The 27,791-nt window shown below is 42.7% G+C and overlaps 1 protein-coding gene across 1 annotated transcript in view; it reads left to right on the plus strand.

Annotated features, from left to right (window-relative positions):
- CC2D2B (coiled-coil and C2 domain containing 2B) overlaps positions 1-27,791 on the plus strand; it is a 152,413-nt gene that overhangs the window by 40,461 nt on the left and 84,161 nt on the right. The window contains exons 9-15 of the mRNA XM_089780176.1: positions 8,316-8,525; positions 10,427-10,524; positions 12,998-13,138; positions 15,497-15,632; positions 15,950-16,080; positions 16,626-16,803; positions 21,320-21,470. Of these exons, the coding sequence (XP_089636302.1) occupies positions 8,316-8,525; positions 10,427-10,524; positions 12,998-13,138; positions 15,497-15,632; positions 15,950-16,080; positions 16,626-16,803; positions 21,320-21,470 (1,045 nt within the window). The remainder of the gene's footprint in view (positions 1-8,315; positions 8,526-10,426; positions 10,525-12,997; positions 13,139-15,496; positions 15,633-15,949; positions 16,081-16,625; positions 16,804-21,319; positions 21,471-27,791) is intronic.

Below are 27,791 nucleotides of genomic sequence, written 5' to 3' on the forward strand. Positions count from 1 at the left end.
CCGCAAAGTCATGATATGGGAAAAATGTTCCTGCCTGAAGCCTCCGGTAGAGGTACGAGTTCCTGAAGATGCGGGCATCATGTGCCTGCCCTGACCACCCAACACAAATGTCAGAAAACTGGCCACGATGGTCGACCAGGGCCTGGAGGACCATAGAAAAGTAGCCCTTTCTGTTAAGGAATTGGGCTGCTCGATGGGGCGGTGCATGGATTGGAATGTGTCTGTAGCCAGACACGAACCCCATCTTGTTCCCCCCTCCCCAGAGAGCAAGAGAAAGGCAGTCAGCCTTTGATGCCCTGGGAACGCAGGTGTGCTGCCTGTCCCTGACTCTACCATAAACAGAAACCAGACAGTAAATGGGCTAGCTGACGACCCGGGGCCTCCCGCTGTCCTGATGGCTAGTACCAGTAATTGACACGCCTGCACTATCCCAGGAGAGGAGTCTTCGCCCATCACATACCAGAGGTGCCCATTGTCTGCATTTTCCCAGGTGTGAATTATGCTTTGCACCCTTCGTGGGAAACTTGGCATTCAAAGCCATTTTTCCTAATTGGCCACTTGAGACCAGGAAGAAGCCTACATGGCCCAAGGGGTATAAAGAGGGTTTAGTAGCCCACCCCATTTGAACTCCAATCATCTATACCTGCTGGCAGGTATTGATTGTCTCCCGAGGTCTGTGGGACACCCAACCTCACCCTACTTCTTCCCGAGGGATTGAGAGAAAGACGCTGGCCATGCCAAGTCTGGAACGCAGGGGTGAGGATATATACCTGCCAGGTGTCTATTTTGCATGCATTTAATAAGAGCTCAGAGAACCAAAAGGGTTTCATGGTACCTGTAAGTGACTTATTAGTGTAATTTCTGTCCTGTCCTTTGTAGTGGCTGTGTTATCTGTAACACAGCAGTAGCATTTAACAACTAAGTTTACCCTGTAACAATAAAATAGTAACTGTTTAAGCTTTAACCTGACTCCTTCAGTTGCTGTAACAGAACCAAGCACAATTTGAAAGAACTTCAGCCGGTCATAAGGGACTCACTGCCCTGACCGTCGGCTGACAGTGTCCCATCGAGCGCTCCTCCACAATTCAGGAAGCCAAGGGCAGCAAAGCCGGCCATGACGCTGTCCAGATCTGCTAGACAGACGAGCCTGTTGAGCAGCTCAGAATTGATGGCCCTCACCACCTGCAGAAAGAGACAGACAACAAAATGTTAGAAGGGGTGCCTTATCTCTTAGGAGGAGAACCCACCACCCACCTTCCCTCTCATACACCCCGGGAATCCCCTCCTCAGAACTCCCTCCCCAACAATTCAGGGTGAGTGGAGGAGCTCCCTCCCACTCACACTCCACTTTGCCCTTCCTGACAGTCTCCCTTCCCCCCACCCCAAACTGTGACTGTCCCCAGACAATGACTTACCTCCATCAGGATGTATCCAACAGTAGACCTGCCCACTCCAGATTGGTGTCCCACGGAGCGGTAGCTGTTGGGGGTGGCCAGCTTCCAGAGGGCAATAGCGACCCTCTTTTCCAGGGGGATAGCGGGCCGCAGGTGGGTGTCTTGCCGTTGCAGAGCCGGGGCGATCCAGGTACACAGCTCCTGGAAAGTGGTCTTTCGCATCCGGAAGTTGCGTAGCCACTCTTGGTCATCCCAGAGCTCCATCACGAGCCGGTCCCACCAGTCAGAGCTAGTGTCAAGCCTCCAAAAACGCCTGTCCACAAAAAAGTTTGAAGGCAAGGGCAGTGGGGCTGCATGAGAGACGATCCCTTCATACCTCTGGTCTTGGTCCAGATGGGGAAGTAGCCTCATGACTGTGTCATGCAGATGCAGCAACACTTGCAGTATGATGGCGTGGGGCCATCGCCTGCCCAGGGGCAGCTCTGGCTCCACGCCGAAAAAACGGGTCTAAAACAGAAAAACCTCCACACAAAAAATCTGCTGGGGTGTCCCAGGAAGCTGGCACTCCAAACAAGCACTGCAATGCCTTGCTTACCTCCTAGAGGGACAGTAAAGGCAGCTGCAGGAGCAGATCAACGGGTGTTCAGGGGCGTCCCTTTAACCACGCGTCTCTGCAAAGGGCAGGCAGCAGCACCTGGAAGGAAATGCTGCCCCCATGCCCTGGCAGAAGCGGTTCCGGGTGGCTTTTACTTTCAAAAGAGCGTCCAGCAGTCAGGATGCTCTTTTTCGAAAAAGCGGATCGCTTTTCCGATCCGTATTGTAGTCTAGATCTGTGGTCACCAACCAGTAGATCGCGATCTACCAGTAGATCTCAGGGGCTCTAAGAGTAGCTCTTGAGCCCTCTCTGAACTGCGCACCTGCGCAGTACATTTACATTAGATTTCCTCATGTAATGTAGGCGGGGCTTCAAGGAAGGGGCGGGGCAGTAGATCTTCGCCTGTTCTGAGACTTAAAAAGTGATCTTGGGTGTAAAAAGGCTGGAGACCACACTCTAGATGCTCTTTTTCGAAAGAGGCTTGCAGTCTAGACATAGCAGGAGGCTGATGCTGCTTCCCCAATGTGAGGCAGGTGGGTAGATGCAGAGGAGATAAGTGAGTGTTAATGATATCATTCATCCCATGTGACCTCACATCAGGCAGTGTCTGCCTGGCTGGTTGAAACACATACCTTTCATTCAACTCTTGATCACCTTAACCACACCCTGAGGTTATGTTTGTTTTCATTACAAGTTAACAGTATTCTGAAATTCCTCAGGGCAGAGGGGCTTTCCAAAGCTGTTGTTGGGCATAGCGTTGTTATTGCATCAAGATTAAAAATAAGGACATTTTCTTTGCTCTCTGCTTAACCTGCACACCTTCTTCATGCTCTGGAAGTCACTGGGGTTCCTAGTGTGAGAATCTGAGGATAATGTGTGATTGTTGTGACTTGCACTTTCAATCAGGCCCTTAAGCTCAGAAAGAACTCAATGGGAATATAGACTCTGTCCCATCCACTTACCTCCTCTGCAATGCTTCACCCTTGCTGCTCTGGTTTATAAATAGGCACGGTAGAATGCACTTTTTATTTTTTTTTATCAATTTGTGTAATATATGTTTTTAAGCTTTTTGTCTTTTTATAATTTTCACAGTTGTAGGAATGGGGGAAGCCAGATAATTTTTAATGACAGTAGAAGTTGAGATTCAAAGAGTTCAAACTTTATAGCTGTTAAAACACACACAGAGAGACAAGGTGGGAGAGGTAATATCTTTTTTGATTTTGGACCAGCTTTGCTTGTGAAAGATTAGCTCTTGTGAGCTCCACAGACCTGGAGAAGAGCTCTCTAGAGTTCCAAAGACTGTCTCTTTCATCAACCATATTTGGTCCAATGAAAGATATTACTTCACTCACCTGGTGGCGCTCATCCCAGTACCAACATGACTACAACAAAACAGCAAAACCCACTAAATGACAATATCACGTGTCAAGATATACAAAATAAATATCCTAATACCAGACATGATTTTTTGATTGAACTATTCATTCAGTCACCCATTTGTAACAAGCCCAGTTCAGAAGTTTGTATCACTGAATTTTAACTCTAACATGTTCTCAAGCAGCATTTTTCTTGCTTTCCCTATCTGAAAATAATTTAATTATTACTGGTAGAAATATTTCAGGATTTGTGTGTACTGTGAAATCAACATATAATTTCTAAGGGTATGTCTACACTACAGAGTTAGTTCGAACTAACGGAGGTTAGTTCGAACTAACTTTGATAGGCGCTACACTAGTGCTCCGCTAGTTCGAACTTAATTCATTTTACGAGGATTAAGCCTAGTTCGATCTAGCTAGTTCGAATTAAGGGGTGTGTAGACCCTTAATTCGAACTAGTGGGAGGCTAGCCCTCCCCAGGTTTCCCTGGTGGCCACTCTGGCCAACACCAGGGAAACTCGTCTGCCCCCCTCCCGGCCCCGGACCCCTTAAAGGGGCACAGGCTGGCTACGGTGCCCGTGCCAGGTGCAAGCCTGCCAGCACCCAGCCAGCAGACCCTGCACCTGGCACGGCTCGAGCCAGCCACCCGATGCCCCCCAGCCCTCCCCCTCTTCCCGGGACCAGGCTGGCGGCCCCTGGGAGCTTGCCCGGGACTGCAAGAGGCGGGCACCCGCCTGGGCTACTGCAGACATTGGGGACCTTGTCCATGATCTCCGCACTAGGCACAGGAAAGTGGCCGGCTTGGGCAGGAGAGCTGCCAGCCTGGCCACCCAGGAGCAGGTGTGCATGAAAATCAAGGGGGTCCACTGAGACCCCCGACCCTGAGCCCTGAGCTTACAATGGCCGTACTGGGTCAGACCAAAGGTCCATCTAGCCCAGTAGCCTGTCTGCCGACAGCGGCCAACCCTAGGGACCCTGCAGGGGATGGACCGAAGACAGTGACCAAGCCATTTGTCTCGTGCCATCCCTCTCCAGCCTTCCACAAACCTTGGGCAGGGACACCACTCCTACCCCCTGGCTAATACCACTCCATGGACCCAACCTCCATGACTTGATCTCACATCCCTTTAAACTCTGTTCTAGTTCTAGCCTTCACAGCCTCCTGCAGCAAGGAGTTCCACAGGTTGACTCTTTGCTTTGTGAAGAACAACTTTCTGTTACTAGTTTGAAGCCTGCTACCCATTCCTTTCCTTTGGTGTCCTCTAGTCCTTCTTTATGGGAACTAATGAAGAACTTTTCTGTATGCACCCTCTCCACCCAACTCCTGCTTTTAGAGCCCTTTATCCTGTCCCCCCTCCGTCTCCTCTTTTCTAAGCTGAGAAGTCCCAGTCTCTTTAGCCTCTCTTCATATGGGACCTGTTCCCAACCCCTGATCATTTTAGTTGCCCTCCCCTCTCCCAGCCTGTCTCTTCCCCTCTCCCACCTCCTTTTCCCAGTCTCCCCCAGTTTTGTTCAATAAAGACAGATTCCATTTTTTACCACAATTGTCCTTTATTTTGTACATCAAGAAAAGGGGCTAGGGAAAGGTAAGTGGAAGGAGGTGAGGTAGGAATGGGGTACGAGCCCACGATGGGGAGGACTGGGCTGGCTCTGCGGGCTTCTGGGGATGGAAGCTCTCCTGCAGCCCCGGACAGACCCTTGGGGGACCCCACTAGTTACTTCTCTCCATTTGGAAAACTTACCATTTATTCCTACCCTTTGTTTCCTGTCTTTTAACCAGTTATCAGTCCATGAAAGGACCTTCCCTCTTATCCCATGACAATGTAATTTACACAAGAGCCTTTGGTGAGGGACCTTGTCAAAGGCTTTCTAGAAATCTATGTATACTATATGCATTGGATCCCCCATGTCCACATGTTTGTTAACCCTCTCAAAGAACTCTAGCAGATTAGTATGGCATGATTTCCCTTTACAGAAACCATGTTGACTTTCCCCCAACAGATTATTTTCATCTATGTGTCCGACAATTTTATTCTTTACTATAGTTTCAACTAATTTGCCCAGTACTGACGTTAGATTTACCGGTCTGTAATTGCCAGGATAACCTCTAGAGCCCTTTTTAAATATTGGCATCACATTAGCTATCTTCCAATCATTAGGTACGGAAGCCAATTTAAAGGATAGGTTACAAACCACAGTTAATAGTTCAGCAATTTACCATTTGAGTTCTTTTAGAACTCTTGAGTGAATGCCATCTGGTCCCGATGATTTGTTACTGTTAAGTTTATCAATTTGTTCCACAGTTTCCTCTAATGACATCTCAATTTGGGACAATTTCTCAGATTTGTCACCTAAAAAAGAATGGCTCTGATTTGGGAAACTCCCAAATGTCCTCATCTGTGAAGACAGAAGCAAAGAATTCATTTAGCTTCTCTGCAATGACATCACAGTCTGATGCAATTCTCAAATAACAGCCTGCCTTTAGTGCCTCATGTCTTAGGGTAAATATTTAATCTAAAATAATCCATTTCTCATGCAGCTCTTAAAGGAAGGGCTTGGCCAAGATGCCCTGATAATTACAATGCCCTTTGCAAGGGGCAGAGACAATAGCAGGCTCTGCATCCAAGGGAGCAAAGGTCTGAGCAGCTTCCTACGTGTGCCCCAAGGATATGCTTTGTCCCTTAATTTCCTGAGACTCCATTTCCATCCCCTGTCTATGGAGAATGCTGTGGCTCACAATCTCATGTGTTACAAGCAATGTCACAGTTTGCAGCAGCAAAGGCACATAGTGTTGCCTTCTGAATCTTGGTGAACAACATTTTGTATTTGTTCTTATTCATTAGTTTAGTGTTTAGTTTAATGTTTAGTTTTTGACACTTTTATTTTAATAAAATTGAATCAAATGTGTCAATTTTTTGAGTAAATGTATGAAAACTTTTGAGATTACCGATTTATTTCTGAAATTTTCAGTACACAACTACATATTTAAACTCAAGGGGCACCAAAATACAAGTTCACCCAGGGTGGGATTTTCATTAAGGCTGGCCCTGGCCCAGAGGATTGGAGTATTGACTACATTTATGCAGATCCAGTTGTCTTAATATGCCACTCAGTTACAGGAAAGGAGCAGGAGTTATTCCAACTCATAAATCGCACTAGTAGCTGTAGAGTTGCAGCAGTGTAGCCTTGCTTACTGCTATAAAGGAAATTTGAATTATGCCCATAAACTCTGTATTTCATTTGCATAACACCCAATTAGTTGGGCTTTTTGTAGGTGAAGTGAATAGTATTATGGAATTTCCTACTTCTTGGGCTGAGGCACTGCCTATAAATGTATTCAGGTCTGGTAAATCATCTGCTTCAGATAGCACATTTGGTAGATTACAGGGTGCTTAATTTCAGTGTAATTGGCTTTAACATATTATGGATATAGAGCATAGAACTAAGTTTTACTCTTTATTCTGTCACTGACTTACTATGTGATCTTGAACAAGTCAATGAATGCCCTCAAGTTTCAATGCACTTTTGTAAAAATCAGTTAAGCAATCACAGATCCCTTTTTTTTTGACAGCAGGAATTAAAGTAGTATCATATTGATGCAAATTCTGCTATTTCATCAGTACATGATTGTTTCACATGTATCATCTGCATAAAGGGGAATCTGTTTTGTCTGAGGCTGGCTTTAGTCAAAAGTACTGCAATTTAAGGTTACTGCCATTTTGTTGAGTACTACAAGCTGAAATCACTCTGTATTTTGAGAACAGACTTTTGGATTTGAAAGAAGAAAACTCTTACAGATACTAATAGAAGATTTACCCAGTGTTGCTTGGGTATTTAACTCAAGTAATGTTTGCTTTTTGGAAAAGAAAATGTGCATTGCTGTGGGTGGGGCTGGGGATGAGGGGTTCAGTATGTAGGCTGCTCAGGCAAGAGAGGACAACCCCAGCCTTCTCTCTTCGCAGTCACTTGGGGCCAGGTGATTTCCCTTGTCCATGGCAGCTGCAGCTCCAGAGGGCACAGCTGCAGGAGGGGTGCATGTCCTCTGGATGGGGCAGGTTCAGTTTCATCTACCCCCTGCACTCCCCAGCCAGAGTGAGGAATACAGCAAACTATGCAGTTTCCTTTCACTTCCTGACAAAGGGGAACATCCAGCAATGTTTCTGTATGAATCGAGTGGGGGGGGGGAGAGGGGAATTGAGCCCTTGCCCAAAGAGTGCCCGGGGGTAGGAGGCTTGGGGCTGTAGCTATCCTGGGGGGAGGCACACTCCCAGTTAGCCCCCTTCTCCTGCCTGCTTTGATGGTTTTGTGTATGGTTTTATGCATCCTCTTACAAATGTGGTGGTGGTAAGGAGCTTTGTGGTCCCCATGGTGCCAGAGGAGGAAGGCTTGGGGCTTGGGCAGTTCCAGACAGGAGAAGCACCACCAGCCAGCCCCTTTTACCTGCCTGGTGATTCTGTCTCATTTCGTATGATTTTGAGAAATATCCCATTCTGGGCACAGATAGATAGACACACAGAAAAACTCTCTCAAATATATAGTAGATAGCTGTTCCCTTATCCACCACTGCCCCTGCTGCCCCAATGAGGTTATGGCTGTTCCCATCCCCATCTCTGGCCCCTTGCTGCTCCCCTGTGGTCATTTTACAGTATAACTGTCCCAGCTATCAGAGTCTCTCCCCCTTTCCATTTTATGAGAAACAATCACATTCCATGTACATCCCATTGTCTTGGAGCAACCAAACCCAGACCTTGCTTTAAGTTATGATGAGAAGAAGCTGCATACCAAATTTGGTGGTCCTAGCTCTTGATTAGGAGTTCTTGAACAGTCAGACACATACTCACAGACAGACAAACTCTCTCAAATATATAGTAGATTAAGTAACACCACCTTTTTAGCCTCAAAGTGGTATATATAAAGATATATGCAATAAAGGCATTATTTTTAAAACAGGCAATACAACCTGAATTGGAAAGGTGCATCATAACTAAATCAGTAGATCAAAGAGAGCTTTATCAACTAGATCTCAATATATCAAGTTTATTGTTCAGCCACCATCCACTTTTCAGCCGAGAACATGTGTTGGCTGCTAGATTGCTCCAATTTTATGAATGCTTTCAGAACAGACAACAGCAAAATACAACTCTCTTGCTTTCTGAAAAGGTACGACAATGCTTCATTTTTTTAATGTTCATAGTTTAAAAATTAAAAGATTCACAATTCGGAAGGGCAGGTTGTGTGTATGTGTGAATTGTTGGTGCAGCTGTCAGCTCCTGTCAGCCTCGTGGAGCCCATGGACAGCCACTATCAGCTTCCTCAGGGTTCGAGATGCCTAAAGCTTTCCATTCCATGACCCTGTTTTTAGTTTCTTATTACTTTGCCAAATTGAAATGGTTTGAGCTAAAATATTCTGTGCTGGGAAACTGCCTCAAGCTAGGGTGTTTTTGGAAGGGTGATAGGGAATGAAATTTCACAAAAATGGATTGACCATTTCTGAGAACAAGACTTGTGAAAAAAAAATCTAATGTTAAAATGTTTTTATAACTGTTTCAGTGAGAAATTAGGATGTCCAAACTTTGGATCAGGGTAGAGGTTACCCTGGATTCAGAAAGGTGCCTTTTGCTGTTTCTGTGAAAATCCACCTACATTTAGCCAAATGTATAAGCATCTGTAAATCACTGTGGGTATGTCTACACTACCCCGCTAGTTCGAACTAGCGGGGTAGTGTAGACATACCCTGTGTATGTGAGTATGCTCAGTAGAGTTTCATTAGAGGTAGGCAGTAAAATGTTCGCAAGATTTTATCTGCTTTGGATGTACTCCTGCCACAGGACACAGGGTAGGACTAGGATTCTTCTTGCGATTGCTTTTCACAGCCACTGGGGACCACTGTGATGTAGTGCTTGAGAGCCGGAAAACTGTCTTCTCTGTACTCTCAGTTCTCCCCTTCCTAGAACCCAGGCTGAACAAAGAGAAGGGAAGATTCAGAAGGGTGAGAGATGATGTGGTGAACAGGGCAGAATAATGGGTAAAGATAGGGAGGGAGGAGAGAAGAGAGGTACAGTCTAAGGAAGGTATGCATCATTAGCTAGCAACATTTGTGTGTTTGTGGGAATAATTAAGAAACTACCCAATGTGTCTATACCTGTAGTTATTTTGCTGATAGTTTAGTTCAGTTTCCCAATAATCTAGGAAGTAAAAATTCTCTGATTCAGATGCATATTCGATATTGTTTACTTAAATCTTAGAGCCAGATTGACTTCCATAACTATAGTGCTCACCATTCTGGCTAAGGAACTCACTGTCTGGACATATATGGTTTATTTTTATTAATAAACCTACCAAGCTAATTATACTACACTCATGTGGAAATTAGGGATGTTAACTATCATTTATTAGGTTAAAAGTGTGACTGCTGGAAATGTTAGTGGATACATGTTTACACCTGGGGCGGAAGGAGGGAAGGGGGGCAGGTGGAAGCCAGTGCTCAGGAGAAGCCAGCTTTTAAGATATTGCGATATGGCGAGCCCTGTGTATATGGGATATGCGATATGGCGAGCCCACACACACACACACACACACACACGCAGAGGGTTTGCCAAGTGGCGGCAAGCCCTGCTCACCAGCCGCGCAGTTTCACGCGGTTATGCGTTCTGCGCATGCGCAGATTGCTCTGCGCCGGCTTTTCTGGGTTGTAATCTACTTGCCACGGGCCCTGTATATATATATATATATAATACATCTTTGTGAGAGACCTGAATGTGATATTTTGGTTTCTCAGATAAATATTATGCATTTTATAGCTTTCTGTAGCACTGAAAATCAAATACAAAACTGTCAAAAGGATCTGAATTAACAACAGAAATCAGAAATAGTAAAGGTAAAGCTTCCATTTGATCTTTAATGGATTTTTTGTACCTTTTAGGTATGATTATATTTGGTATTTGATCAGCATAATAAAAATTAATTTTTAATTAATTTTGCCAAGTGCAGTAGGAACTTATTACTAATCTGCTGAAATGAATTTAACTTTTTCAAAACAATGTATGGTATTTTTATTACAGCTTAAAGCATTAATAAATGCAACAAAAGTAGTAGAAAATAGTTTGGAAGCAAGTCAACTGAGCAGGAAAACTTTAGATGACTACCAATTGCAAATAAGGTATCGTAATTGTTGAAAATAACCAATCATATTATAACTACATCATGCAATTGTCAATTCTGAGTTTTCTTTTGACAACTTATATCTCTGCTCCATAGAATTACAAAATAAACACCCATTTTTATTGGAGATGTGAATGAGTAGTTGCTCCCCCCCCCTTTGCTGCCTGTATCAGAAACAGGCAGCAATGTGGGGAGGAAAGAAGAGGGTGTATTTCAAAGGAGCAGCACCGCGTGGCGCCTGGGGCCAGACCCTGGGCTCCATGTGGCACTGCCACTTTGAAATGCCGCTTGCAACCCAGGGTCGGTTGGAGAGTCCTCAAGCTGCACACGGTGTTTCAAAGTACCAGAGCTGCGTGAAGCCCGGGATCAGCTGGGGAATCCCCCACTGACCCAGGGCTCCGTGTGGCACTGTCTCTTTGAAATGCTGCAAGGAGCCTGATGTTGGGCTCTCCCCAACATTTCAAAATGGTAGCACCGCATGGACCTCGGGGTCAGCGGGGTAGTCCTCTGCTGATCCCGGGCTCCATGGGATGCTTCTGCTTTGAAATGCTGCAAGGCACCTGATGCTGGGCTCCCTGTGACATTTTAAAGCGGCAGTGCTTCATGGAGCCCGGGGTCAGCGGCAGAGTCCCCAGCTGACCCTGGGCTCCATGCAGTGCTTTCAGCTTTGAAGTGTAGCAATAGCCCTGGGGTTGTTGCTACACTTCAAAAGGCGGAAGCACCCTACTGACTAATCAAATAGTCAATGCAAAATGCATCGACTATTTGATTAGTCAGTTACTCGAAATTTAATATCCCTAATTTTTATAATGTATACTATTGTCATATTACAATATTTTCTAAACATACAACTATTATATTTTTATGAGAACTGTGCCTACGCTTCTGGAATTGTTTTTAAATATTGATGGTAAAAAGGCTGCTGAAACAGATTTAGGAGTTATAATTGGTTTAATTTTTAATTTTAAGAAAATACATTTTTTCCACAGTCCCTGACCTTTATTTGATACATGTACAATTCCAGTACTTCACATTTTTTCCAGCATCTATTATGACTAATTTAACTTCTTTTCTCATAGAGAGACAGAAGTAAAAATATAACATTGTCACTTTTTTGCAGTAGCTGATGCATAGTAGCAGTTACAGGGCTGAAAGTCTCTACAATAGTGTATTTAATTTTTTTTATTATTCAGTAATAACAGCACTCTTACTACTGTACCTAGAGAAATACACAATACTTACTCCAAGAAACTTACATTTTACACAAACAGTACATATCAGATGCATATCATAAACACCAGATGAGGTGTCTGTGGAACAATATTGTCCTGTTAGAAGAGCCTCTTTCAAATAACTGGAAAGTATACACTTACTGGAAGCAAATGATATTATAAATGCAAATGTTAAAAGTGAATATAACAGAGTTGTTTGTATTTAACGTATTGTATCTATCTCATGTCACAGAAATTCTATTTATATATTAGATATTCTCTTTCTGTATGCAAGTAATCCTATTGAAGTATGTGGAATTGCTTGCATAAGTAAGGACAACAGGACTGACTGTTAAAGACTTAGCTGTACCTGTGATGCTTCTCTAGCTCTCTAGCTAACAAGCCTCCATAGGAATCTTTATTGATTATATTGTTTAATAATACAGGAATTTAGGGGGGTTAGATTTTTTTTCTACAGTTTGCATAGTGAAAAGACTTACATGCCCACCAAATGATGAGAAGCAAAAGGAGTATGGGCCCAATGTGCAAAGTACTTGGATCCATATCAGAACCTTCCCAGGATTTATGGGAAATTTGGTTATAGAGTTTTGGGTGCCATCTCTAAACAAAAATTGTAGATTTTTATACAGAGGTCATTAGGCAGAAAGTAATACCATGACAAAACAATCTTAGACTTCTAATCTCCTGTGTAGCTCCCAAGATACTAAGCAAGGAAGTCTTATAGTTTAATAAATTTCTGCTTGAATGTCTACAAATCAAAATCTCAGGGTACATTTGTACAGTCCTCGCCTCAGTTATCATGGGTCACTGATAGAATTTACGGAACAAATGTAGATAGTAAGATGTGAGTTCTCATTTTATTCCCATATAAACTAGTCACCATGTCAGACTTTTTGTCTGATTTGTAGATTGAATATTGTTGTTTTAGAAAACCTGCTTACTGTTCTTGCATATTTTTCTTCCCTTTCCCATTTAAAGCAGTCAGATGATCAAATTCACATTGCAATATTTGAAAAATATCTGCTAATATACATGCCCAAGAATTAATGAAACATGAATATGCAGATCTTAATAAACTATTTCTATAAAGTTTATAAATGCAATAAAGTATTTTAAAAATTTCTATACTATTTAAAACTTGAAGTTTGGCAATATCATTATAGGCCCCAATAAAATTGTTACTATCTGATTTTATCATCAAAGAATTAGATTGTGTTTTGTTGTATACCTTTATTGCAGAGATACAAAGAAAATGTATGACCTAGAACATCAAAAAGACATTTCCTTAATACATAGTATGTTAAAAGTTTGGAAACAAATAAAATCTGTACGTAGACAACAACAATATACAAGTACACCAGTAAAATTACAGTTTCAAAAGTAAGTCAGTATGATGTCCTTTCAAAGTGTCTTTGAAATGTCTTTAACTCTGTGTAAAGGAGTTGTATTCAAATAACCAATTAAAGATAGTATGCATCTGTGTCACATATTATAGAGATTTTGTTTTGTATATTTTAAGTACTATTTTTTTCAAAAATATATAAATATTAATATTGGTAATGCAAGGAATAGAAAAGTTTAGCTATTAAGGGTTGAACTTTTCTAATCTAGAACCCTTGGGGACCTGACTGGTGCCGAACCTGAAAATTTGCTGAACCATAGGAGGCAATATTGTCTAGCAGCATTACAAACACTTCAACTGATTACTGGACTCTTAGAAGACATTTAGGGGTAAATGACAGCACAGAACACTGAGACTGGTGGCCATAAAACTTAATGGGGCTGCACAAAGCTTGGCTGCATGCATGATAAGTGGACATTTGAATAACTAAAACCATGCTGGACCATGGATGTTGCCAGACCAGAGAGTGCCGGATTAGAGAGGTTCAACCTGTAAATATCAAATTTTTGAACTAGAAGAGCAGTTGAGTAGTAGCATAAGATATTCAGTCAGTTCTGTCTGCTTTCTGGGTGCTCGACTGATTTATTCCATATATTAAGAGAAGAATCCCCTTCCAGCTAAGATGTAAGATTTGGAATTGTAAATTCTCAATACAATTTTTCAAAGGCATTTGTAAAAAATGTAGCTGGATGCAATATCTCGAACATCTTCATGGTGTTCGAAGGGGTCACGTGCTCTATTCCAGGATTCTAAAGGCTGTTGCAGAGAGCTGTGTTGGCTTCCATTGATTTTCCTGTATTGGCTTGAAGTTAGGTACTATCATTTGAACAGCACAGAGGCCTCCAGATGCATTAGATTCCTCTATGATATTCTGTTCTGAGCCAAATCTGGCACATTTAGGGCTAGAATGCCTGTGAGGGACAGGTATCAGGTGACACTGCTTAGTGATTGCATTTTAGGTCTTCCAGGGTGTGGGAAGGAAGACGCATATCTTTTCCATCCTGCTTTCATTGTGTCAAAGTTGAAAATTGATTCTCATAGTGAAATTGGTAGGCATTCAAAGTAGATGATTACCACATTAAAGAGAGTTGGGTGACTATTGGAGGGAGTGGGACCTGTTTAGTTAGAATTAGATTTCTTGGGTTTGAGGGGAGGACTCTAACCTTAGGTTCTCTAGGTGAGATTTCTCACAATTTGATTATAGTGCTGTTGTGCTATGTAGATGGCCCCTCACTCTAGATGCCCTTCTCTAGCACGACTAATACTGTATTTTCTGTGTACTGATATTTCAGTAACTGAAATTGACATTTTTTTAAAATATGTAGTAAGTTTCATTGATCAAAACTGCATATGTTCCATAACTAGGTTTATATGGAGTACAGTTTTGGAAAAGGACGTATTTGGTGAATGTAGTGTATGTACTGATTAGGAATGTTAATTTGTACTCAGATACATGGTTAACCGATAAGCTTTGGCTCATCGGTTAATCTGCAAAGTTACATGACTCCCCCCACCCTCCTTATCAGAGGTAGTGTGGGAGATGGGAGTCAGATTTCAAGATGGTTCCTTGCACATACCTGCTCTTGCAGAGCTCCCTGCCTCCGTGCTGCTGCCTTTGATACAGAGGCAGCAGCGCGGAGGGGGAAGGGCAGGCAGGAGCGTACCAGCTTCTGTGAAGGTGCCTGCTCCCCACTCTGCTACCTCTGTTTCAAAGGCAGCAGCCAGATGGAGAAGGGAGGGCGAGGTGGGAACCGGTGCGCACCATGAGCACCAGCTCCTGCCTGCCCCCGTATGTAAACGTGTAACCACTGAATAATAAATATTTGTTTATGTCCTTAGTGCTGATAGTGTTCTTTTTAGAGCTATGCTTTTCTAGCTGTCCTATAAATTAGGGTCAGTTAAGGTACTGCCTGAAATTTTAATTGATTTTTTCCCAATCGGTCTGTATAAATTTCCTATTGTATGTTTTGTAATTCTGTTATTGTTTCATTATTAATTATTATTATTATGAACATTGGTTTTTTAGAAGTTCAAATACAAATATTGAGCATCAGTGTCTTGAGAAAAGATTAACAAAACAAAAAGTATGGGTTTTGCACTTGATGTATATATCCTTCTCTGTAAACATTCCAACTAAAGCAATCAGTTTAAAAAAGTGTCCATTTTTAATTTATAATCTTGTTGGTATCTTCCACAGACTTCAAACTCTGGTGTATTATAAGGTAGCACTTTTTGAAGTACTTGTTCCACATTGGAAGATTATAGTATGTGATCTAACAACTGTCACTACATTTTTCTAATTATAATATTTAAATGTTTTGTATCCATGCTTGAAGAAGGCTGACAAAGAAAAATGATGAGGATAAATGTAAGGCAGAATTAGCACAAGATGCTGAAAAAGAGAGACAACTAGAGGCAGAAGATAATATTGATGATCATGACAATATTTCAGGGACCTGGGGAAAACAAAAGGTATTTACATTTATGAGAGGTTTTAAAATAATAAATACAATGTGCCTGATTCTTTTCACATTAGAGCTAAAGAGAGTTTTGTGTCTCCTTTTTATGGCAGCTCCTTGATTTATTAAATAAAGCAATTACTTTAGAATTGTGGAAATTAAGATGAAGCTGTAAATGTCCTAGATCGTATAAAAATGTAGGCTTAGTTTCTCAAAGGGACCAAAGGAAGTTAGCCATATTTTATAGACACCTTATGATAAACAATTTGAATGTAGGAAATTAATGTTTGTGCTAAAAAGATATGTTATAAACAGTTATCTGGTTTTTAGGGATGTCTGGATTCAATTCCTCCATTGGCAAGTTCAACACAACTTTTTCACACCACATCTGACTTTGAACCTTTTTTCATACCACATCTGACTTTGACTGCAGAAATAACAGCAATGTCCAAGTGTCCCATGTAAGTTGTAATTATTAAATTGCAACATGTTTCTTTCTCTCTTAAGGTAGAATTATGATGATATATATTGTTTTAATTTCACATATCCTTAGCAATTAGTGTATCATAATATTAAAGTAAATAGTTTCAAAATAATTTAAATTAAAAAAAAATAGGCATTTACTTTTTTAAACAAACAAACAAACAAACAAACAAACAAACAAACCTAATATTCAAATAAAGTTTAACATATTGATGCCAAAATTCTGCAAGGATTGATACACATGCATAATCTGTTGCAATGTGAAATCAGAGGGCTAGCTCACAGATTGTAAAGCTGAGCACATAGAGCTTTACAGAAATGAAGGCTAAATGTCTCTATGATGTGCTCAATTATTCTTTGACAGCTAAAGTGAACGATTTGTATTCCCTGGAAACTAACCAATATGCTAAGCATTTGTGTTTCTGTGATTCTATGGTAACTATTGCAATTAGTTACCAATTTGTTACTCTGAGTTTGATGATCTAGAATTAGTTAAATTTGTATCCTGTTTGGTAATTAATAGGCATGAACAGAAGAGAAGAGCCAAAGTTCAGAAGCAACAATATTTTATTAAAATATTTTACAATGAAAAACAAGTCTCTTGCACTTCAGTAGTTCCCCTACAGCTGGATTTTAGAGTAACGTTTCAGCAAATGTTTAGTATTCAGTTATTAAACTGGCCTGACTCTCTTCGTTTGGAGGTATGGTAATATAATTTACTTTTGTATTTAATTTCTGTGCTATGTTCAGGTATAATCCCTAACTCACATTAATAGCCATGGGAAGATTCGTGTTGATAGGTAGCTAGATGACAATTAGCCTGACATCGGTCCTGGGCAAACATGACTAATATCAGGTTTCAGTCACCAAAGAGTGAAAGGATAGGAATATAATTACTGTTCATCATTATGGTTCCTCCCGATACTCCGGCATATCTGATAATCCAGCACCCTCTGGGTCCCAAGGGTGCTGGATTATTGGAAGTCTACTGTATATCAATTAACCATTGCAACAAACTATCAAGGGAATTGGGAGATATTCTATGTGTTGATATCTTCATATCAAGACTGGATGCCTTTCTGGAACATAATTTTTAGTTAAATACAAGTTATTGGACTCAGTGCAGAGGTAGAAACGGCTTGTGTTACATCAGAGAGCAGACTAAATGATCTAGTAGTCCTGTTTGGCCTTACAACTCAATTATTTAATGTAAATTGAATTGACCCTTTAATGTTTGCATTTTTTGTTATTCTAGTTTCTTTATAAATTTAGCATACAAAATACTGGACCAATTTTTCAAATATAGCTGGCCAAGTTGCAGTCACAGAATATATGTATGCTTATACAAACAGGCTATTCTTTGACAGGAACATTGGCTCAGTGGTTAGGATGCTAAGATGGTGAGATTCAGGTTCAGTTCACTCCATTGCCATAGGTTTACTATGTGATGTTAGACATGAGACATATAGTCTCTCTCTGGGCATATCTATACTAGGAAATTCTTTTAAAATAACTTATTTAGAAACAATAAGGGTATGTCTACACTACAGCGCTAATTCGAACTAACTTAGTTCGAATTAGTTAATTCGAACTAAGCTAATTCGAACTAACGCATCTAGAACTAAAAACTAGTTCGAATTAGCATTTTGCTAATTCGAACTAGCGCGTCCACATTAAGTGGACCCTGAACCAGGCTTAAGGATGGCCGGAAGCAGTGCCGGCAGGGCATCAGAGAAGGACTTAGAGCGTGGAGATGCTGTCTCAGGCTAGCCGAGGGCTGTGCTTAAAGGGTCCCTACCCCTACCCCGGACAGACAGTTCTCAGGGTGCCCCGCTTGCAAAGCAGTCCTGGCTTGGATTGCCCTGAGTACCCACACTGGGCACATCACAGCATTCGGCCATCAGACCGGCTGCACTTGCCACAGGCTGCCATCTGGGGAGAGGAGGCAATTGGGGGGCTGCAGGAGAGCTTCCACCCCCAGAAGCCCGCAGAGCCAGCCCAGTCCTCCCCATCGGGGGCGCATACCCCATTCCTCCCTCACCTCCTTCCACTTACCCTTCCCTAGCCCCTCTTCTTGATGTACAAAATAAAGGACAATTGTGGTAAAAAATGGAATCTGTCTTTATTGAACAAAACTAGGGGAGACAGGGAAAAGGAGGTGGGAGAGGGGAAAAGAGAGGCTGGGAGAGGGGAGGGCAACTAAAATGATCAGGGGTTGGGAACAGGTCCCATATGAAGAGAGGCTAAAGAGACTGGTACTTTTCAGCTTAGAAAAGAGGAGACGGAGGGGGGACAGGATAAAGGGCTCTAAAAGCAGGAGTTGGGTGGAGAGGGTGCATACAGAAAAGTTCTTCATTAGTTCCCATAAAGAAGGACTAGAGGTCACCAAAGGAAAAGAATGGGTAGCAGACTTCAAACTAGTAACAGAAAGTTGTTCTTCAGAAAGCAAAGAGTCAACCTGTGGAACTCCTTGCTGCAGGAGGCTGTGAAGGCTACAACTAGAACAGAGTTTAAAGGGACGTGAGATCAAGTCATGGAGGTTGGGTCCATGGAGTGGTATTAGCCAGGGGGTAGGAGTGGTGTCCCTGCCCAAGGTTTGTGGAAGGCTGGAGAGGGATGGCACGAGACAAATGGCTTGGTCACTGTCTTCGGTCCATCCCCTCCAGGGTCCCTAGGGTTGGCCGCTGTTGGCAGACAGGCTACTGGGCTAGATGGACCTTTGGTCTGACCCAGTACGGCCATTGTAAGCTCAGGGCTCAGGGTCGGGGGTCTCAGTGGACCACCTTGATTTTCATGCTCACCTGCTCCTGGGTGGCCAGGCTGGCAGCTCTCCTGCCCTAGCCGGCCACTTTCCTGTGCCTAGTGCGGAGGTCGTGGACGAGGTCCACGATGTCCGCACTAGCCTAGGCAGGTGCCCGCCTCTTGAGGTCCCGGGCAAGCTCCTGGGAGCCGCCAGCCTGGTCCCGGGAAGAGGGGGAGGGCTGGGGGCCATTGGGTGGGTGGCTCAAGCCGTGCCAGGTGCAGGGTCTGCTGGCTGGGTGCTGGCAGGCTTGCACCTGGCACGGGCACCGTAGCCAGTCCGAGCCCCTTTAAGGGGTCCGGGGCCGGGAGGGGGGCAGACGAGTTTCCCTGGTGTTGGCCAGAGTGGCCACCAGGGAAACCTGGGGAGGGCTAGCCTCCCACTAGTTTGAATTAAGGGGCTACACAGCCCTTAATTCGAACTAGTAAGTTCGAACTAGGCTTAATCCTCCTGGAATGATTACCTAGTTCGAACTAAGCGCTCCGTTAGTTCGAATTAAATTCGAACTAACGGAGCGCTAGTGTAGCGCCTATGAAACTTAGTTCGAATTAACGTCCGTTAGTTCAAACTAACTTTGTAGTGTAGACATACCCTAACTCCTGAAATGACTATAGGTTGAACCTCTCTAGTCCAGAATGCTCTGGTCTGGAAACATCTGTCGTCTAGCATGATTTTAGTTAGCTGGATGTCCACTTTTCATGAGTGAGACCAAGTTTCCTGCAGTCCCATGAAATTTGTTTACAGCCACCAGCCCTAGCTTTCAGTGTTCTGTGCTGTTATTTAGCTCTAATTTAATCCTAAATGGCCTCTAACAGCTCACTATGCAGTGCAAGTGTTGGTAATGCTGCTAGACAATACTGACCTTCTATGGTTTTAATGGATAGGAGGAGTGCTGGCCAGCACCTGGTGACTATGGGATTAAACTCAGGTAGCTAGCAAAAGAGTTGACAGGGGGCCAGAAGAACTAACTGAGAGAGAGTGCTGAAATTTGAATTGGATATCGATACCTTGCCTCCTTTCATTGTGTGGGAGAGTTAAATCAGAAGTTGAGAGACACAGAATGATTTAAACCTAGGCAGGACTATCATGCCTCCAAGGAATTCAGGGCATAGAAGTGGACTGAACAAAGAGAAGATCATGAGTAAATAAAGGGGGAAAAGTTAATCTAGTCATGATCAGGGTATTTTCTTTATTTTGTGGCTTGATTTGGTTTGAACTACTCTGTGTGAATCTTTGCCTCCCCTCCCCATTTACCATCTAAGAATTGTTCCCAGAGATTTCCTGTGTTTTTAATTTGTTTTCCTTATCTGCTCTGTAACATCTAGCTACCAAGTATGCTTTATCAAATATATCTTTTGTTTTGTAATACACTTTTTTTAAGGCGATGATTTGATTCTTGTGTCCTGAAAGTTCAGGAGATCTGTCTGTGTGTGTGTCTATGAATGCCTCAGACTGAGAGGTCATCTACCAGAGACTGAAGCTTATTTTTTCTTTTTTCAAGCTCTCTTGTGGCAAAAGAGCTTGGGCACCCCTGGGGGAGAGTTCAAATGTTCAAATGTTTTAGGGATAAAAATCACTTGATGGTGGTAGCTACATTCCCCCCCCCCCCCCCCCCCCGTCCAAGTCAGTGAATCCGTGACTCTGGGGGAGATTTTGTAACCAGAGCCTGTAGAGGCAAGGTATATTTAAAGTCTTTGCAGGCACCCACCTTCTGCACTAGGAGTGCCAGAGGGGGGAACATTCCTACAATGGTTCAGAAAATTCTCTCATTTGGAACCAGTCAGGTCCAGAGGGTGCCGGATTAGAGAGGTTTAACCTGTATTTTGAAATAGCTTGCCCACACTAATTTGAGGCATTCTCCCTTAATGTGGACATGCTACCTCGACTTAGAGCCCCAAGAAGCACTCAGGAATAATTACTTTGAATGACTCTGGGGAGTAGTTATTTTGAAATAACAGCAGGGGAGCATCCACACTACCTCTATTTCAAAAATAACTATTTTGAAATAAGTATTATTCCTTGTGGAATGCAGGAGATATTTCAAAATAACCAACCCATTGTTTTGAAATAACGGGCTTGGTAGTGTGGATGCTCTGCTTGTTATTTTGAAATGTAGACCAGGGCTTTGTGCCTTAGTTCTTACAAATGGGCATAATAGCAGCTCACAGGTTGTTAAAAGAATATTTTTAAAGATTGTGAGTTGCTCATGTACCGTGGAAATGAGGATCATAAGTATTTAAGAAAGACTATGTAAGCAGATCCTCTTTTCCAATATAAGTACATATTCTGTCTAAAATTATATTAATCCTCCCTTTAATGGTGTCTTCCCTCTCTCCCTACTTTCAGAATCTTTTGGCTAGAACTTGTTTTGTTTTGACACAACTTCTTAACTACAGCACAAATTGTTTTATTTTTAGATTTGTGAATCAGCTAGAAGGACAAACTTGTTGGCCAAAATATATTTACCTATTCCTAACAATACTGTATTGCAAAGCACAGGTGTACTGGAACAGGCAGAGTTTAGCTGTGACCAGCAAGTTAAACCCACAAATGGAGAAGTGGGAAGCAGTAAGTTACTTACATGTTAAAAAGATTTGAGCCAACTTAGTGGTCTATTGGCAGTTTAGAGTAATGCTAGATCGAGGTCTTAAGTCTACATTCTTTGAATGATGTTTGAAGAAGAGTTGATCTTTTACTCAGAGCACGGTGTTTGGCCTCCTTACTCCTGACCACGCAGACCAAATTCATTATGGTATTTAGTATTTCTCGGATTTATATCAGAGTGAAAGCACTTTGTATTATTCTACTGAGGCCTTCCTTTGAAATGTTCTTTCTATAACTACTCTGCCATGATACAGACATTTGATGGTGCCTCCTCATTTGTTTTGACAGGCAAAATTATGACTATTCACCATTCAGGATTTTTCTGCTGCTCAGTTTCCTTCTCTTCTTCTCCAGTTTGATTAATACTTCACTGAAAGAACCACATAAGAAGTTTGGCTTTTTTGAGTGGTGTTCCAATGGATGCTCCATTTCAGGTGCACCTGCATTTTTAGAATCCTTGATCAGAAATTCTGTTAGCAGTGTCTGTTCAGTCTGCATATGAATTCTATGCATCCTTTTGCCATACATCAAGGCCAGATAGGGCTGACCAGTGAACCATTCTAAGTTGCTTATCAACCATTTCAGCCTGAGATGGAGCCTTAGCATGTCTGCCTTGAGCATGTCTCATATCTCATGTACAGTTTCTTATAGTTGGTTGTTTAGGATTAGTTTAGTGCAGTGTTTCTCAATCAGTGGTATGAGTACCCTTAGGGGTACTCAAGAGAAGTCTGGGGGGTACATCAACACAACTGAAAATTGGAAAAAACTGAATTTTTGTTTTAAGTTTTATAACTCTTTATTATTTTGTACTTTTTTCACCCAAAAATTTCAGTCTGCGCCTGGCTACAATTAAGTTGTTTAAACAAATGTGTTGCAATGGTAGAAATTTTTTTTGTCTGAAAACGGTAGATACTGGAGGTACTTATTTTTTTAATGGGGTTCTTTGTAAAAAAATGTTGAGAAACACTGGTTTAGTGTAGCTGAAACAAAATACGGGACTATGTAGCACTTTAAAGACTAACAAGATGGTTTATTAGATGATGAGCTTTCGTGGGCCAGACCCACTTCCTCAGATCAAATAGTGGAAGAAAATAGTCACAACCATATATACCAAAGGATATAATTTTTAAAAAATGAACACATATGAAAAGGACAAATCACATTTCAGAACAGAAGGGGGATGCATGGGGGGCGGGGGGGAAAGGAAGGTGGATGTCTGTGAGCTAATGGTATTAGAGGTGGGGAAAGGTGGATGTCTGTGAGCTAATGGTATTAGAGCTAATGGTATCCCTTCTGTTCTGAAATTTGATTTGTCCTTTTCGTATGTGTTCATTTTTTTTAATTGTATCCTTTGGTATATATGGTTGTAAGCTTTAAAGAAGAGGCTCATCAGACTCTCATCAGTAGGTTCCTAAAAGTCTCAAATCCCATTCTGGATTCACAGTCTCAGAAGCCTCAACCTCAGAGGCAAAATAATCCCCCTGTACACGTGGGGCCAGAAAATTCTGGGATTCTAGAGGGAAACACATATCTCTGCTAGCATCCTGATACTGTCTATGAGGGACAAGGTAGGCATAGATGAATGACTCCAAACAGTCGGCAACATCATTACCTATCCACATAATACCCATGGTACCAGGCAAACCAATGTCAGATATTCCCAGTCAATGGTACCATCTTCTTTGGTTACCATATTGGTACCAAAACCCTACTTAGTACAACAAGAATTCAGGTACTCTAAGAACTTGTTTGTGTTAGATGAACCAGAATCCCCATTGCTCATGAATACCCAGTGCCTCTGAGTATTGAGACCCTGATCTCCAGATTACCATTATCCTTTGGTACCAGATGACTCTCTACCCTTCTCCACTGTCCACCCCTCCCCTCGCAGTTGGAGAATATTTAGGGACGGTGAAGGAGACTTCCAGTTAGACCAGGGGTCAACAACCTTTTCAAACCAAAGAACCAAACCTCATCAAAATTCAGAAGAAGTGGTCAACCAAGGGTTGTATAAGAATGCCCATTTGCATAACTGAAAATATACAACTTAATATTATTGATAATTGACATAATGATTAATAATAGCATAAATGAAACATTATACTTACAGACTTTATTTAATGGGACTTCTGCTGCTGCATCTTTTCGTACATTTCTTTGAAGTTTACATCATAACTGGTCAAATTCTGCTTCATGCACACATTCAGGCTGTCTTCTGTCCATCTTATGGCAGAGGGCTGAGAATGCAGGAGAGTAGGAATCTGGATTGGGGAGAAGGGGGCTCAGGGCAGGGAATTTGGATATATGATGGACTCAGGGCACAAGGTTCGGGTATGGAGTGTAGCCTGAGAAGGAGTTTTTGGTAAAATTTGGATGGGTAAGTGTTGCCAATCTGATCAGGAAAAGATCTAGGTTCGTCCTCTATCCCAGGTTACAGTTCAGTGGAACCACAAGGTTCTCTCTCTTGAGGGCCAGCTGGGCTACGTCTACATTGACCCCTTTTCCGGAAGGGGCATGGTAATTTTTGAAATCGCAATAGGGAAATGCGCGGGGGATTTAAATATCCCCCACGGCATTTAAATAAAAATGTCCGCCGCTTTTTTCCGGCTTTTAGAAAAGCCGGAAAAGAGCGTCTACACTGGCCCCGATCCTCCGGAAAAAAAGCCCTTTGAAGTAGGAATAAGCCCTTTGAAGTAGGAATAAGATCCTCCGGAAAAGGGCTTTTTTTCCAGAGGATCGGGGCCAGTGTAGACGCTCTTTTCCGGCTTTTCTAAAAGCCGGAAAAAAGCGGCGGACATTTTTATTTAAATGCCGCGGGGGATATTTAAATCCCCCGCGCATTTCCCTATTGCGATTTCAAAAATTACCATGCCCCCTCCGGAAAAGGGGCCAATGTAGATGAGCCCCAGGTGACCGACAGCAACCACACTTTAACTCAGGAAATGAAATAGAAAATAACTTTATTGCGAATGGAACAATGTTTTGACCATGACAAAAACAGCGGCAAGAGAACAAATCACTTGAATTCCTTCCCAAGATGTCATTAACACAATCAGATTAAAACTTATCTAAGTATACAAAGAGTAATAATAAAAATACTTCCTAAACACAAGGATCCCAAGGTTGGATGGAGAAAGGTGGCTTCCATTCCCCTGGAAGACCTAGGAGCAAGTGGTAGTAAGATTTCTAAAAGCAAACTTAAGCAAAATTAAGGAAGAAAGCTGTTCTAGAAAGAGATAGATATAAGTATTTAGTTTCTGACCTGACAAGATAACACTCAGGAGTGGACTGCTTCGATGGTGCTGGTACAGCAGCCCCGATCTCCCAAATCCCCAGGCCTAAATACTCCTTTTGGTGCCAAAATGTTCCGGATATACAACCCCTTTTCCATAATTGGGCCTACCACCCTAAGATTTCTGGGGGTACCATCTTTGATTGGAAGAAATTTTCTGAGCCCTTATGAATATATAATAAAGAATGACTGATGTTTTCTTGGATAATTTCCCGAAACCACTTAGAAAGTGCGGGAAGCTGTGTCAAATACCCTAACGTCTGACTGATTGCACAGGAAATTTGAAGTGGCCGTTATCATTATGTTAGCAGATTTCCTTTGCAAATTCCAGGCAGAATTCAAAAAATAAACTCTAGCACCAACCACAAACTCTTGTTTCACCCTTTTATGGAAAATTACAAAGAAAAACAAGTATTTTACTGATTATCTACTGCTATAAGCCATCTTCCAGAAAATGAATCCTGCAGGCCCCTTGCATCACCAGTGTATTTAAATCTAACAAAAGAAAAAAAAAACAAATTAAGTAATAAAGGGTATGTCTACACCACCACCCTGCAAAGACCCTGCACCCCCCCCCCCCACTGCTCCTGCACCCTCCCCCTGGCCAGACACCCTATCCCCATCCTGCACCTGCACTCTCCCCCCCTGGCCAGACACCTGCCAGATACCTGCCAATCCTATTGCCAGCCTGCTCCTGAACCCATTCTTGCTCCTGAACCTTCCCTCCTGGCAACATACTGCACCTTCACTTGTTCATGCCCCTTCCCCATGGACAGACACCCTACTCCTAGCCTGATCTTTCACCCTTCCTCCCATCCAGACCTTGCACCCTCACCCCCTCCTGCATCCCACCTCCTGCTCAAATCCTGTACCCCCCATTCCTCTCACTGGCAGACCTGTTGGCACACTGAGCCCTCCCATTTTGTCTTAACCCCAGAGCCTGGGGGGGGGGGGGGAAAGGAGGGGAGAGAGGCTCCATAAAATCCACTAACCCTGGAACTCCAGAAGAGTCAATCTGGCCTTTGAGAAGCCCTGAACCTCTGTCCTCCCTGTCCCTCCCTCTCCCCTGGTGGAGTTGGAGCAGGGTGATGGCCAGAATAGGGGAACCTGGGGCCTCTCTCTCCACTGGATTCTGGCCCAGGGAACTAGTGGTGGTGGAGATCCACTCACAACACACCAAACCTTTTAGACGATTCTGATGCCATTTCTCTGTATAGTCCCCTGGGTCCCTTCCTATCCAGTCCAATGACATCTGTGGTGTTCACAGTTCAATAGTTGCATTTGCTGTGACATTGCTCATCAGGATGTGTGGATCTGGTCCTGTTCTCAGCTGGCCCCCAAGTCTTGCAGTGGCAGTGGCCCACCATATTGCTCATGGTGTACCTCTTTCTCTTCTGGTGGTCAGCCCAGACTGACCCCTCTCAGGTCTTTCATAGTCTGGTTCCAGCTGGAGGATGGCCAGTGGAGCAGGAGAGGCCTGGCCTCTTTTGCTTACAAAGATGGGTTAAACCTGGGTGTGTTTACTCTTATCTGATTCAGCTATGTGTTCAGCTGCTATTCAAATTTCCAGTCATTCTTCATTTCCTCTCCCAGGATGTGGACTGTGTGCTTCATCCCAATTTAGGAGTTCTATGTCTCAGGGTGGGGCTATAATCCTCCTGTTCTGCAGAAGTGCAAGAAATGCTACTGATTAGTAGGAAGAGATCAACCCAAATTACTTATCTGCAGAAATGGAAGAGATTCTTCCACTGGTATTTTCACTGCTATCTTGTGCCTGAATCTGTGTTGCTCTCAGTTATCTTGGATTACCCATTGTATCTAAAGAAACTGGAGCTATCAGTTAGCTTGATTAAGATCACCTTGGCTGTGAAATCAGCCTTTCATCCTCTAGGAAGTGGCTGCTCCATATTTGCTCACCCTTTGGCATCTAGGTTCATTAATTGTTTGGGGAATCTGCTACCAGATTAGGAACCCCTGAGAACTTGCAGCTTTAGCTGCTACTTAAATACCTCATGAGATCTCCATTTGAACCAATACCAACCTGCTCTCTGCTCCATTTATCTATTAGGATTCCTTGTCTAGTAACTATCACTTTGGCCTATAGGTTCAAAAGGATTGGGGCCTTGATGGCATATGTCCTTCATTATGATGTTCTTCAAAGACAAAGTTTCTTCATGCTACACCCTAAGATCTTATCTAAGTGTACATCTATACTAGCCCCCTAGTTCAAACTAAGGAGGCTAATGAGGGCGACCGAAATTGCAAATGAAGTGTGGGATTTAAATATCCAGCTCTTCATTAGCATGTTCCCGGCCGGTCACCATTTTAGAAATTGACTAGCCCGAAGTAACTGCCCGCGTCTACACGCGGCAGTGAAACAGGATTCCAAATTAAAGCCCTAATTCAAATTAGCTGTTATTCCTCCTGCAATGAGGTTTACCAGCTAATTCGATTTAGGGCTTTAATTCGGAATCCTGTTTCACTGTTGCATATAGACGTGGGCAATTACTTCAGGCTAGTCAATTTCTAAAATGGCGACCAGCCGAGAACATGCTAATGAAGCTCAGGATATTTAAATCCTGCGCTTCATTTGCAATTTCGGTCGCCCTCATTAGCCTCCCTAGATCGAACTAGGGGGCTAGTGTAGACATACCGTAAGCTCCTGCCAGCCTTTCATCTTAACCAGTCCATTCATTTACTAGTGTTTTTTTTCAAAACTTCATAAGGTCCTGTTGGAAACCTGTTCTCATACCTTATAGGTTAGAAAGACACTGGTTTTCTATCTTGATAGGAAGAAAATGAAACATTTTCAAAAGATATCTACACTATTCCTGATGTCTACCCCTTCCTGATGTACAAAATAAAGAACACGTGTGTTCAAAAATAGAAACTCTCTTTATTGAACAAAACTTGGGGAGACTGGGAAAAGGAGGTGGGAGAGGGGAAGAGAGAGGGTGGGAGAGGGGAGGGCAACTAAAATGATCAGGGGTTTG

Source organism: Pelodiscus sinensis, chromosome 8, assembly GCF_052426305.1.
Source record: "Pelodiscus sinensis isolate ZL-2025 chromosome 8, ASM5242630v1, whole genome shotgun sequence".
Taxonomy (NCBI): Eukaryota; Metazoa; Chordata; order Testudines; family Trionychidae; genus Pelodiscus; species Pelodiscus sinensis.